Below are 14,198 nucleotides of genomic sequence, written 5' to 3'. Positions count from 1 at the left end.
TTTTTTCCCTTTCTTCCTTCCTCTCTGTCTTTGTTTTTCTTTCTCTCTTAATCTCTCTCTTTTTCAAAGCTTTATTTAATTTATTTAATTAAGCTTTATTTAATTAAGCAATCTCTGTGGGACTCCCACTCACAGCCTGAGATCAGGAGTCGCATAGTTCTCTAACTGAACCAGCTAAGCACCTCAAACTTTCTTTATTTTAATAAGCTAAGCTTCTTCTGTTCCCTGCAGGAGACTCTCAAACTGACATGTCGTGAAAGTGATCTGCCAGACTCAGTTCTGTATCATTCACTCACCCCTTGGCAACTTTCCCAAGTTCCCAATAAGTGCAAGGAACTCTCATCATCTTCCCTCCCAGAAAACCCCTATAAGCTTAGGTTCTCTATACTCCTGTGCATCTTACATCCTGGCCATGCAGACATTACCTCAGATGTTCCCTATATGCAGGGCTGTCATCTTTTTTTTTTTTCCCTAAAGATTTTATTTTATTTGACAGAGATTACAAGTAGGCAGAGAGGCAGGCAGAGAGAGAGAGAGAGAGGAGGAAGCAGAGGAAGCAGACTCCCTGCTGAGCAGAGAGCCTGATGCGGGGCTTGATCCCAGGATGCTGGGATCATGACCTGAGCCGAAGGCAGAGCCTTTTTTTTTTTTTTTTAAGATTTTATTTATTTGTTTGACAGACAGAGATCACAAGTAGGCAGAGAGGCAGGCAGAGAGAGAGAGGAAGGGAAGCAGGCCCCCTGTTGAGCAGAGAGCCCGATGCGGAACTCGATCCCAGGACCCTGAGATCATGACCTGAGCCGAAGGCAGCGGCTTAACCCACTGAGCCACCCAGGCGCCCAGAGCTCTCATCTTTAAAGGAGTCTCTTGTTCATGAATTTGAGCTTAAAAAATACTTTAGCATTCTCCAGTCTCCATTTTTTTTTGTTTTTGTTTTTTGTATTTTGTGTTTTTTTTTTAATTTATATTTTATTTTCAGCATAACAGTATTCATTGTTTTTTTGCACTACACCCAGTGCTCCATGCAATCCGTGCCCTCTATAATACCTACCACCTGGTACCCCATCTTCCCACCCCCCACCCCTTCGAAACCCTCAGATTGTTTTTCAAAGTCCATAGTCTCTCATGATTCACCTCCCCTTCCAATTTCCCCCAACTCCCTTCTCCTCTCTAACTCCCCATATCCTCCATGCTATTTGTTATGCTCCGCAAATAAGTGAAACCATATGATAATTGACTCTCTCTGCTTGACTTATTTCACTCAGCATAATCTCTTCCAGTCCCGTCCATGTTGCTACAAAAGTTGGGTATTCATCCTTTCTGATGGAGGCATAATACTCCATAGTGTATATGGACCACATCTTCCTTATCCATTCATCTGTTGAAGGGCATCTTGTTTCTTTCCACAGTTTGGCGACCGTGGCCATGGCTGCTATAAACATTGGGGGTGCAGATGGCCCTTCTTTTCACTACATCTGTATCTTTGGAGTAAATACCCAGGAGTGCAATGGCAGGGTCATAGGGAAGTTCTATTTTTAATTTCTTGAGGAATCTCCACACTGTTCTCCACAGAGGCTGCACCAACTTGCATTCCCACCAACAGTGGAAGAGGGTTCCCCTTTCTCCACATCCCCTCCAACACATGTTGTTTCCTGTCTTGCTAATTTTGGCCATTCTAACTGGTGTAAGGTGATATCTCAATGTGGTTTTAATTTGAATCCCCCTGAGGGCTAGTGATGATGAACATTTTTTCATGTGTCTGATAGCCATTTGTATGTCTTCATTGGAGAAGTCAATCATATCAAAAAATGGGCAGAAGATATGGACAGACACTTCTCCAGTCTCCATTCTAACCTAAGCCAGATCATAACTCAGGCCTTCTTTAATTCCTCTATCTATTTACTAATTTTCAACTTCTCGTTCCTTGTAGGTGTTGAACTGTTGTATTCATTTCTCTGAAACTTTTATTCTTTTCCATCATATTCTGCTGACATTAAGTCCCAGTTAACCATGTTACCTGTCATAGGATATGAAATTGTGTTCTCCATAATGTATTTTCTTTCTTACACAAATACAGAGTTTTGTCATCTCTCTTACACTCTCAAAACTGTGTTCTGTACATATGATTGCTTCCTTCCTTCATTCCTTTAAAAATCATTTGTTATAGCACTGTATGCTTGAGGATCCAGTGGACATGCATACAAGTACACCAAGAGCTTTCATTCTAAGAGGTTTAAGAAATTAATCAAAATAAATAATATGTCCAGAGGGTTAAAAGTACTATGATAAAATTTAGTCATTAGAACAGAACAGTAGGGGCTTGGTCTCCTCTTTAGGAATGGAACTTACAAGGTGCCTTAGGGCCAGGAGGTGAGGGAGATTAGCAGGCTGCTGGATTGGGAGTGTTCCAAGCAGAGAGCAAAGCAAACTTAAAAGCCCAAAGCAGGAATGTGTTTGAGAAACATTAAGGAGCTGTGTGGGCCGAGTCGAGTGTGCTGTCGGGAACATGATGGAAATAAGGTCAAAGAGGCCATAACAGCAGGGGGGAGGGAGAGTAAGATCATCCAAGTAATCCATTTCAAGGAATCGTGCTTTTGTTTCTAAAAAGATGAGAAAACATGAGCAGTTCTTGAGTACTGGGATGACATGAACTAATTCTGTTTCCAGAGAATCCCTCTGGTTGTTGTACAGGCAGTAGACAGTGGCAGGCAGAGGAGCCATGCACCACGTGATGGCAGATCACTGGCTTCAGCATGGGTGGAGGGGAGGTGTTGGTTACGTTCTGGATGTAGTGATTACAGAGGACACGTGAGATTCGACATTAATGTGGCCTTTGTGAGAGGAAGGAATGGATGGAGGTGGAAGGTAAGGCTCTGGGCATGATAACAGGTATTAGGGACATTAAAACAGCGTGACTGAACAATGAGTGCTTGGCCTTGCCCGTGATTTGAGGTATGGGAAATCCTTGTGAAGGTACATTTGAACAGGTAGATGAGGGATGTGAGTAGGCTCTCTGGGTAAGGCACGTTCCACAGTAAAACTGGAAAGCTCAAAGGAAAAAAAGTGAAAATAAACTTTTGGGACTTCATCAAAATCAAAAGCTTTTGCACAGCAAAGGGCACAGTCAAGAAAACAAAGAGGCAACCCATGGAATTGGAGAAGATATTTGCAAATGACAGTACAGACAAAAGGTTGATATCCAGGATCTATAATGAACTCCTCAAACTCAACACACACGAAACAGGCAAACATATCAAAAAATGGGCAGAAGATATGAACAGAGACTTCTCCAATGAAGACATACAAATGGCTATCAGACACATGAAAAAATGTTCATCATCACTAGCCCTCAGGGAGATTCAAATTAAAACCACATTGAGATATCACCTTAACACCAGTTAGAATGGCCAAAATTAACAAAACAGGAAACAACATGTGTTGGAGAGGATGTGGAGAAAGGGGAACCCTCTTCCACTGTTGGTGGGAATGCAAGTTGGTGCAGCCTCTGTGGAGAACAGTGTGGAGATCCCTCAAGAAATTAAAAATAGAACTTCCCTATGACCCTGCCATTGCACTCCTGGGTATTTACTCCAAAGATACAGATGTAGTGAAAAGAAGGGCCATCTGTACCCCCAATGTTTATAGCAGCCATGGCCACGGTCGCCAAACTGTGGAAAGACCCAAGATGCCCTTCAATGGATGAATGGATAAGGAAGATGTGGTCCATATACACTATTAAGTATTATGCGTCCATCAGAAAGGATGAATACCCAACTTTCATAGCAACATGGACGGGACTGGAAGAGATTATGCTGAGTGAAATAAGTCAAGCAGAGAGAGTCAATTATCATATGGTTTCACTTATTTGTGGAGCATAACAAATATCATGAAGGACAAGGGGTGTTAGAGAGGAGAAGGGAGTTGGGTGAAATTGGAAGGGGAGGTGAATCATGAGAGACTATGGACTCTGAGAAACAATCTGAGGGGTTTGATGTGGCGGGGGGGAGGGAGGTTGGGGTACCAGGTGGTGGGTATTATAGAGGGCACGGATTGCATGGAGCACTGGGTGTGGTGAAAAAATAATGAATACTGATTTTCTGAAAATAAATTAAAAAAAAAAAAAAAGCTCAAAGTAAAACTGGAAAGCTGGAAAGCTCCTGAGGCAGGAGTGTGGTCTGCAGAAATTAGGAAGAGTAGACAGAGCAAGACTGGAGAGAAGGTCAACGGGGTCGTGGGTGGGGGTTGGGATAGCAGGTTGCATAAGAGCCTTTCAGGGACATGGTAAGACCTTGATTTTATTCCTCATGAGATGAGAAAACATTAGGGAGTTTCGAGCAGTGGAGGCTTGACTCGATATAATTTATGTTTGGAAGGATCACCTTGGCTATTGTCTAGAAAGCTGATAGGAGCTGGCTGGGCAGGAACAGGAAAGCCAAGCAGGAGGCTGCTGCTGTAGAACAAGAAAGTGATTGGCTTCCATGAAGGTGGGAGGCATTGGTGTTGGTCCGGTTCCGGTTATGATTATGAAAAGGGCAGGCGGGACTGATCACGGAGGGAGAAACTATGTGTGAGTGAGACACAGATGATAGGCTGAGTCCTGTCCTGGTTAGAGGGAAGAGTAGAGGCGTCATTCGCTGTGCCGGAGGGGCTTTGTGGAGGAGGAGATTCAGGACAGGAGATGAGGAGTTCCCTTTTGGATGTTGTAGGTTACATGTTGTTTGGAGCCCAGCATGTATCATTATTGTTGCTCCCCAAGGCAGATGGTGACAGCGAATCCTCCAGGGAGGCTTGTCTTCCTCCACAGTGTTGCCTGATTTCCTGCATCTCTCTCCATCTCCATTGCTCCTTCACATCAGTTTTCACAGTGTGCAGCTTCCTGTGTCCTTTAACCAAACTGCAGTGTAGGCCCCCTGAACATGAGGACTCAGAGTGTGTCCCCAGCATGAGTACTGTGTCCTGCACACAGTAGTCCTCAGTACAGATTTGTGACATGACTGAGTCTGTCTCTGGCCAGTTTGGATGAGGTGGCCCTCCAACCTGTGGTCTGCTGCTCATGGGAAATTGTGTGTATTTCAAGGCCTCGTTTAGAAATCAGTCAAATTGTATTTATTTATTGTGAAGGATCCAACCTTGTTTTTACACTAACTATCTTTTGGGTTATTTATATTATTGTTTTATCAGATGTGCAAGGAACATTAAATATGTATTAATACTAATTTCATAGAGCCATCACTAAATAGACATAGGACATCAAGGGAGTCTTTTAGTTGTCTTTTGTCCAAAACAAGATGATAAATGAATTCCTTATTCTTTTCCTTTCTAGGAATCTGGAAACTTGATGACTATTTGCCAGAGCACTTACAAACTGAAATCATGGAGAACAGCGTAGAGCGATGGCACAAACAGAGAACATTTGAAAGTAATGTTCGTCAGAGAACAGCTCATTTTGTGTTAAGGCAAAATCATGATATGTATGACTTACATGGAAAAATTATAAAACCAAACTTAACTTTACTTCACCAGAGCAGAAGGTGTGAGATAAAGAACCCTGCAGATCTTATTGGAGATGGGAAATCCCTTCTGCATGCTAACAATGAACAATTTCATCCTAGAACTAAATTCCCTGAGAGTAGGAAACTCATCAATACTAAGTCCCAGTTAATCAAGCATCAGAAAACACAAAAAACAGACAAGCCTCATGTATGCAGTGAATGTGGGAAAGCCTTCATCAAGAAGTGCCGGCTCACTAATCACCAGATCATTCATACAGGAGAGAAACCCCACAGGTGTAGTATGTGTGGGAAGGCGTTCTCCAGAAAGTTCATGCTCACTGAACACCAGAGAATACATACAGGAGAAAAACCTTATGAATGCTCTGAATGTGGCAAAGCCTTTCTCAAGAAATCACGGCTCAGTATACATCAGAAAACACACACAGGAGAGAAACCCTATATATGCAGTGAATGTGGGAAAGGCTTCATCCAGAAGGGAAATCTCATTGTACATCAGCGCATCCATACTGGAGAGAAACCTTACATATGCAGCGAGTGTGGGAAAGGCTTCATCCAGAAGACATGCCTGATAGCGCATCAAAGATTTCACACAGGAAAGACTCCCTTTGTGTGCAGTGAATGTGGAAAATCCTGTTCCCAGAAGTCAGGTCTCATTAGACATCAAAGAATCCACACAGGAGAGAAACCCTTTGAATGCAGTGAATGTGGGAAAGCCTTTACCACAAAGCAAAAGCTCATGGTCCATCAAAGAACTCACACGGGTGAGAGACCCTATATCTGCAGTGAGTGTGGGAAAGCTTTTGCCTACATGCCTTGCCTTGTTAAACATAAGAGAATACACACAAGAGAGAAATGTGGAGACTCAGTCAAAGTGGAAAATCCTGCCTCAGGGAATCACGGCTTATCACAGACTGGTGGTGCCACGCAGGGGAAAGACCTTGTCAATACCGTGACTGTGCAGGTGCCTTCTGTGGCTTCTCAGACGTCACTAAACATCAGTGGGCTCTTAGCAAATAGGAATGTAGTCATAGTGGGACAGCCTGCAGCCAGATGTGCGCCCTCAGGAGACAACAGAGGATTTGCACAGGATAGAAACCTCATGAATGCAGTGAATGTGGTCATGCCTTCCGTGGTCAATTATGTCTTATTTTATGTCGCAGAAAACCAGTAGGAGAAAGCAGAGAAGGGTTGAGCAAAAATTTCTAGGTCATATTATATCTGAAAAGTATATACTGCGAGGGACGGTTATGAATCCTGAGGGTGGGAAAGTTTGAGCTCATCCTATTAAAAATATGCCTTGAAACAGAGGCATTATCTGATGTCAACCCAAATACATACGCCTCAGTTGCTGTGTGTGTCTGTCAAAGGAATGAAGGAATATCGAGTTCAATAAGTTCAGGAAACAAGTTCAATCAGGACTAACCTTGGGTGGGTAGGATATGGGGCATGTGTATATCAATTCAGTTTCTGCAGGCCAATGGGAAGGAGTAATTGGAAACTGGGATGTCTGCTGTGAACTCTTAGAAGGTTATTTTATACAGAGGCACTTACGGAACAGCAGCCTTAGAATGAGTCAGCTCATTCATTTACTGAGTACTTGTTAAGTACTCCCTTTGTACTGGGTCCTGTTTGAGGAGGTGAGGATTCAGCGGTGACCAAAACAGAAAAAGGCCATGGTCTCCTGGGAGAGAGCACTGAGGTCCTGGATTATCTTTCAGTGGTACATTTACACCAGCTAATGTAGAAAGAGGATGTAAATATCTATTCTACGTGAAATGGATACCGTCTTGGTTCATTCTGGTGGCTGTAAGAGCATTCTGTAGCCTGGATGGCTTATAAAAAGAGAAATTTATTTAAAAGAAAAAGAAGTGCAGAGTTCCTACAGAATGAAAGGTTCAGAATGTTCTAAATTACACGCAAGAAGTCTTGAATAACTAATGAAAGAAAAGAGTTATTTCTGTTTTGGAAGCTGCAAAGTCAAAGATAAAAGTGGTGGGAGATTTGGTGTCTGCTGAAGGTCTGCTTCCTGGCTCAGGGAAGGCAATCATCTCACTGTGTCCTCACACAGGGGAAGGGGAGAGCCATTCTCTGGGATGTCCTACCAGGGTACTAATCCCATTTGCGTATGTTCTACTATCATGACCTAATCACCTCTCAAGGCCCCACTTCTTAGTACCATCATATCTGGGATTAGGAGTCAATACATGAATTTGGGGGAGGGGACACACAGTCCAGAGAAGATAATGGAGTATGGAAGTCCCCTTATGTGTGGGGTATATGTTCTAAGACCCCCCAGTGGATGCCTGAAGCTAGGCAAGCACTGAACCCTATCCTATATACAGTATGTTTTTTCTTACACAGGCACACCCCTGGTGAAGTCGAATTTATAAATTAATCATAGTAAGAATTAACACCAAAACCAATAATAAAATAGAACAAGTATAACAATACCCTGTAATAAAAGTTATGTGAATGTGGTCTTTCTCAAAACATTTTACTGTCCTTTACTCGCCCTTCTGGGAGTATGAGAGATGATAAAAGGCCCATGCGATATGAAGTGATGTGGAGGACTTGTGACTCAGGGTTAGGTCAGTGCTGCTGTCAGGAGGATTTGTGACTTAGGGTTAGGGCACTGCTGCTGTCAGGAGGATCATCTGCTTCCAGACTGCCTTTGACCTCAGGTAACCCCTGAAAGTGAAGCCACAGATAAGGGGTGACACTGTTTGGTTCTAGGGATTATGATATTTTCTTACTCAAAGGGTATATTACTTCAGTGGAGGGCAAGGACTCAATGGATTTTAAAGCACCCTAGGATATAAGTAAGTTTTTATTTTTTAATGTCCATATCTTCTGAAGTAGGTTAAACATTCCTTGACATTTTGCTTTTGCTATTTAAATTCTAAAGTTTTAAAAATAAAAAATCAGTTCCTCAGTTGCATGAAACCAAATTTCAAGTGCTCAGTAGCATCTGTGACTAGTGGCTACTCCTTTGGAGAGCACAATGAGGCAAATTTTGTAGCTTCACTATATGGCTGAAAAGCATAGACTGAGAAATCTGTCATCATCTCCAGAAATTTATCTTGGAGCGTATTGGTTTGCGTGGCTTTATGTTGCCGAGCACAGAAAAATTAAGGCAAATATGTTGGTCTGGAAAGTAAATAAATTAGCCAATGGACTGGTCAGAATGTTTTGTCACTGAAGGAAGCAGTAAGTCATTCGAAAGCAGTTCTAAAGAATACAGACGTCTCCTTCCAAATCGTGTGTGATTAGAGACTCAGTAACTGAGTATAAACCAGGCAAGAACATAAAAAAGAGGTCCTCAGAATAAAAAAGAAGACAAGAGTCTTTGTTTCTAAGACTGGAGAATCTAGGAAATGGGAGATGAGGTCCTTAAGGTATATGGAGAAGAACCTTTCTATTTGTCCCCAGAACCATCACCCTTGAGAGCTGCCACCGAATCAAGGATTCCAGCTGGACTGGTCGCTGCTGAGTTGAGACATGTGGTTTCTCCTTAGGATTCCTTCTCCCTCTTCTGGGAGTGGGGGTCTTGGCCTCTCACTACTGAATATTTTCCCTCAATCTCATAAATACCACATAGTTATCCACCTACCTGAGTTACAATCTGTTCTCTCAAAGGAAAAGAAACTTCCTGTCTTGTGCCTGTCTCAGCATTCAATCAGAAATGCCCGGTTATTGGTATTCGTTCCTTCAGATACATTCTGAAGCTCACTGAGGAAACATTACTGAACAAAATGGGCAACAGCACAGCCTTTATGGACCTTACAGTCTAGTGAGGGGGAGACAGTGGATTACCTAATCTTAGGAAGTGATAAATACTGTGAGGAAAAAGCCTAGTAATACTAATTGACAGTAATGTATAGGTTGCAACAGGACAGGCTCTTCTCTGCCTGCCACCCACACACCCATGGGCTATTTGGATATAATTTGAGCCAAGATAGAAGTAGTGAGGGGAATCACCCATCCTAATATTTGTAACCACAGAACAGTTTACAATTATTTCTAGTGATTATGACAGGCCTCTTGTCTCACATCCTCTGAGAAACTTAGAATGCAAACTCCCAAATCACACCCCATGCATCCTAAACCAGAATCTCTGAGGGGGAGTCTAGGACAATGGCCTGACAAACACCTAATTTTCCGTACTCTTTACCCTAAAAACAATTACTGCCCACCACCGCCCTCCTCACAGTATATCTGGAAGGATTCAGGTGCTGCCTTTCTCATTGGCTCTAGGTTTGTTGGCCTTGATTTTGGTTGCTTTTTTGGCCTTTTGCCCAGACTTTGATTTTGTTGGCCTTGCTGGCTTTTTTCCAAGGCTCCAATCCCAATTTGGGTTGTTCCAGCTGCTATTTCCCTCTGGTGGGTAATAGCCACCCCTCACGCGCTGCCAGTTTCTGGGAATCTTCTGTTCTTTAAAAATTGCTTTCGTAAGCAAAGATTACTTGGGCTGCCTGGGTGGCTCAGTTGGTTAAGTGGCAGACTCTAGATTTCTGCTCAGGTCAGTATCTCAGGCTCTTAGGATTATCCCTGCCTCTAGCTCCTACTCCTTGGTGAGTCTGCTTGAAATTCTCTCTACCCTTCCCTTGGCTCTCTCTCAAACAATAGAAATCTTCAAAAAAAAATTAAAACATTACCAAAATTTCTATGTTTCCTAATTTTTTAAAAAAAGATTTCTTATTTTAGAGAGAGAGCCCAAGTGAGGGAGAGTGCGAGGGGCAGAGGGAAAGAGAGAATCTCAAGTGATTCCCCACTGAGTGCGGAGTCTGGGCTCAGTCTCACAACCCTGAGCTCAGGACCTGAGCCAAAATCCAGTCAGTGCTCAACCGACTGAGCCACCCAGGTACTCCTTATAAAGAGAATTTTAAAGGATTCTTACCATTAGAAGTTTTAGGTCAGGGAGAATGACAAATTAAAACTGTACAGATAGTTCTAAAATACCATGAAAAAAAGATGTACGGGTTGTTAGGGTCCGTGATCAAAGGAACGAGACTGACACAAAGCGAAAATCAAACAAAGCTTTATTTTGCGCCAAACATCAAAAATCAAACTGACTGGTAGGGGATATCTCTTACGAAGAGACAACGACGATGACCCTGACAAGGTCACTCCCAAGAAGGCCACTCCAGATGAGGCCACTCCGGATGAGGCCACTCCGGAAGAGGCCGCTCCCAAGAAAAGGCCACTCTGGACGAAGCCGCTCCCCGGAGGAGGCCGCTCCCGACAACGAAGAGGCAACGACAACAGCGACAATGACAGGGAGGACAACCCCGATGACACAGACTCTGCTCCCCATGACGCCACTCTGACAAGGCTGGTCCCCAGAAGAGGCCACCACTCCAGACGAGGCCGCTTGCCAATGAGGCCGCTCTGGACAGGGCCGCTCGATGACAAGGTCGTACACCAACAGGGCCACTCCCCGGCGAAGGCCGCTCTGGAGGAGGCCGTTCCCTGATGGGGCTGCTCTAGACGAGGCCTCTCCCCCAGACAATGCTGCTCCTGAGTAGGCCGCTCACCGGGGAGGCCTCACGTTGAGGAAGCCGCTCCCGAAATGACAGCTCTGGCGAGGCCCCTCGCAGCGGGGGCTGCGGCTGGGGGCAACAAGATCGCTTGTGGCTTGGGGTGGCTCGAGGTTCAGGGCAGCAAGGCCGCTGGGGGTGGCGAGGCTGTTTGCGGTGGGGCCGTGGCTCAGTGGTGGCGAGGCTGCTTGGCCCCGAGGCTGTGGCTGGGGGTGGCGAGACCATTCCCCGCGGCGCCGCTGTGGAGGGCCGCAGTTCTGGGTGGCAAGGCCGGGGCTCGGTAGTGGCGAGGCTGCTGGCAGCTCTGAGAGCTCTCCTCCTCCTCCTCCTCAGTCTCAGCAAACTAACCTTTATAGGGGTGGTTGAGCCCGGCCCACACACAGGTGGCCAATGAGATTGCAATACACAGGAAAACTGCACAGTCATGCTAGGTCGGCCACACACAGGAAAAAAAAAAAAAAAAAAAAGCAACTGCTAGGTAACACACGGGTGGCCAATTGAATTTCAATTTACCCTCGTAGATATATGCGCGCCCCACTTATTGGATGTCTTCACCTGGCCTGACCCGCCCTTGTATCTAGGCTTTGCAAGTAAGTTCCTCTAGGAGGGGCAGGGTAAATCTAAGTTCACTACATGAACACAAAATGACTCCCTCTGGCCAACTAAGCCCCTACACGGATTATACCCTCTCCATTCCCCCCTACCTCTTTTGCCTGCATACAATAATGGCTAGTATTTCTTAAGTATGTTTATTTTACTTGGAAATGATGCCAAACAAGGCAATAGCATATCTGATCACCTGATCACTCTCCCGTGCTGGGTATTTTGGGGAAACACTTGCATATATCTGAAGCCTCACCCATCTCCTTTCCCTACTGGATGGGGCGCCCTAGACAGGTCTCCGAGGGCATCTATTTCCGCAGCCCGGCCCTCCACCATTCGCTCAGCCCTATCTAGGGTCTCCGACCCACCTAACACAGAACTGCACTATTGTTCTCACCTCCACTCCACCCCATTCTCAAATCTCACCAGGACTAGAAGTCTCCCATACTTCCACCATGGTCTGACCGCTACCCCTTTAAGGCCTTGGCTCCCACACCGCCCGTAGGCGGTCGAAGAGTCCTCGTGTCCTCTAGTCCTTAGCTGTCCGGGTCTTCCCCACCCAGCGGAACCGCACTCCCTGCAAAGATGGCCGCCCCCACGGTGCTCCTCTGTAAGGGCTCACAGGCGCCGCCATCCTTCCAAAAGGCTAACCAGAAAAACCACAGGGTGATGCGGGCCTTGAGTAGGGTCTGCCTCTGCAAACTTACTCATCACAGAACTGTAGCGAACGAGAAGGCGGAAAAGGCAAGGAGATACCCCAAATCGACTTCAGCGTAGTCTTTGGGCCCTAAGCGGCAGCCCCCGCTACCTTCTTTTGGACCCAGACCGCAGCGGGGGGCGTGGCCACGTAGGTCACAGAACCGCATCCCGGGCCAGAACCCGGCTGCCTGAACCCAACGAGGTTGAGGACACACCTGATGCGTTTCTAGCAACAGCGGGGGGCGCCGGGACTGGGTTATTTGGGAAGTGAGTTCAATCTCTGGGAGCGGCAGGTGGAGTCTACCGAAGTTCAGCGTCAGGTGGGTTTCTCCGGAGTGAGGCTCCTAGATAGGCAGAGAGACAGGCATAGAGAGAAGGAGGAAGCAGGCTCCCTGCTGAGCAGAGAGCCCAACGCGGGGCTTGATCCCAGGACCCTGAGATCATGACCTGAGTGAAGGCAGAGGCTTAACCCACTGAGCCACCCAGGGTGGGGTCCGTGTTTTTAAGCATTTAAAGAAATTAATGGCGGAAGGCCCGACTGTCTGCGTCTGTGTCGGCATGAGTGATTCTACTTGCGGGGCGTGGTGAGGAAGAGCTGGAATGGTAGAGATGTGTATCAGGTGTGTTATCAGGTTCATGTTTCCCTGCGGGGCTCGGACATGGAGAAACTTGGGATGCAGGGTGTTAGCGAAGGCGTTTCTGGCCAAGATTTCAGACTTAAAGGGGGTCTGGTGGCTCAGTCGGTTAAGTGTCCGCCTTGGCTCAGGTCATGGTCTCAGGACCCCGGGGGTGAGCCCAAGGTAGGTCACCCTGCTCAGCTGTTAGCGTCTCTGGTTCTTTTCTTTGTTGGGAGTTCTTAGTCATTCTGTCAAGGGATGGTTGAGTGAATGAACAGAGTCCAAAATATCAACCACAACCCAAGCAAGGTGCATCCTAGGCACATCTGGAGTAGTCGGTTGGAAGTCACCATTGAAAAATAAAGCCAAAATGAAACCCAAGAATAAAATTAAAAAAAAGGAAGGGCGCCTGGGTAGCTCAGTGGGTTAAGCCTCTGCCTTTGGCTTAGGTCATGGTCCCAGGGTCCTGGGATCAAGTCCCACATCAGGCCCTCTGCTCAGCAGGGAACCTGCTTACCTTCCTCTCTCTCTCTGCCTACCTCTCTGCCTACTTGTGTGATCTCTGTCAAATAAATACATAAAATCTTTAAAAAAAATTTGAAAAGTAAAAAAGAAAAGAAAAAAATGGGGAGACTATACTCACTCAGGATGGACAAAGCAGGGTGTTCCAGTTGTTCTTCATGAATTTTGGTCTGTGTGTTAGAGGATACTACATCCCCAAATTACAAGGAAAGTGAACCATATATAACATATTGAGTAGAGTGAAAAAAGGAGTAAAATGAAGCATATTATCTAAAAAGAAAAAGCATAAGAAAAAGATAAGAAAAGGAGAATTTTATCTGAAAAATAAAAAAGTTGTGAGGCAGCACCTAGAGCTCAATATACTATTTTCCCCTGACATTGGGATATTACGGTATTACAGGATCCATAGGGCTGTGGTCCACCTGTTCTTCCAGACTGTCCTCTGCCGCTGTTTCTTTTTTAATTTATTTTTTCTTTTCAGCATAACAGTATTCATTATTTTTGCACCACACCCAGTGCTCCATGCAATCCGTGCCCTCTATAATACCCACTACCTGGTACCCCGACATCCCACCCCCCACCCCTTCAAAACCCTCAGATTGTTTTTCAGAGTCCATAGTCTCTCATGGTTCACCTCCCCTTCCAATTTCCCCGACTCCTTTCTCCTCTCTAACTCCCCATATCCTCCATGCTATTTGTTATGCTTC

At 45.4% G+C, this 14,198-nt stretch overlaps 1 protein-coding gene across 1 annotated transcript in view; it reads left to right on the top strand.

The window, feature by feature from the left end:
• Window positions 1-8,520, top strand: part of LOC132005858 (zinc finger protein 615-like) — a 37,475-nt gene extending 28,955 nt beyond the window's left edge. Inside the window, exon 11 of the mRNA XM_059383368.1 lies at window positions 5,324-8,520. Within this exon, the coding sequence (XP_059239351.1) occupies window positions 5,324-6,684 (1,361 nt within the window). The 3' untranslated portion in view covers window positions 6,685-8,520. The remainder of the gene's footprint in view (window positions 1-5,323) is intronic.
• Window positions 8,521-14,198: the final 5,678 nt, after the last annotated feature.

Source organism: Mustela nigripes, chromosome 17 (genome assembly GCF_022355385.1).
Source record: "Mustela nigripes isolate SB6536 chromosome 17, MUSNIG.SB6536, whole genome shotgun sequence".
Lineage (NCBI taxonomy): Eukaryota > Metazoa > Chordata > Mammalia > Carnivora > Mustelidae > Mustela > Mustela nigripes.
This window is presented reverse-complemented; position numbering and strand designations above follow the sequence as displayed.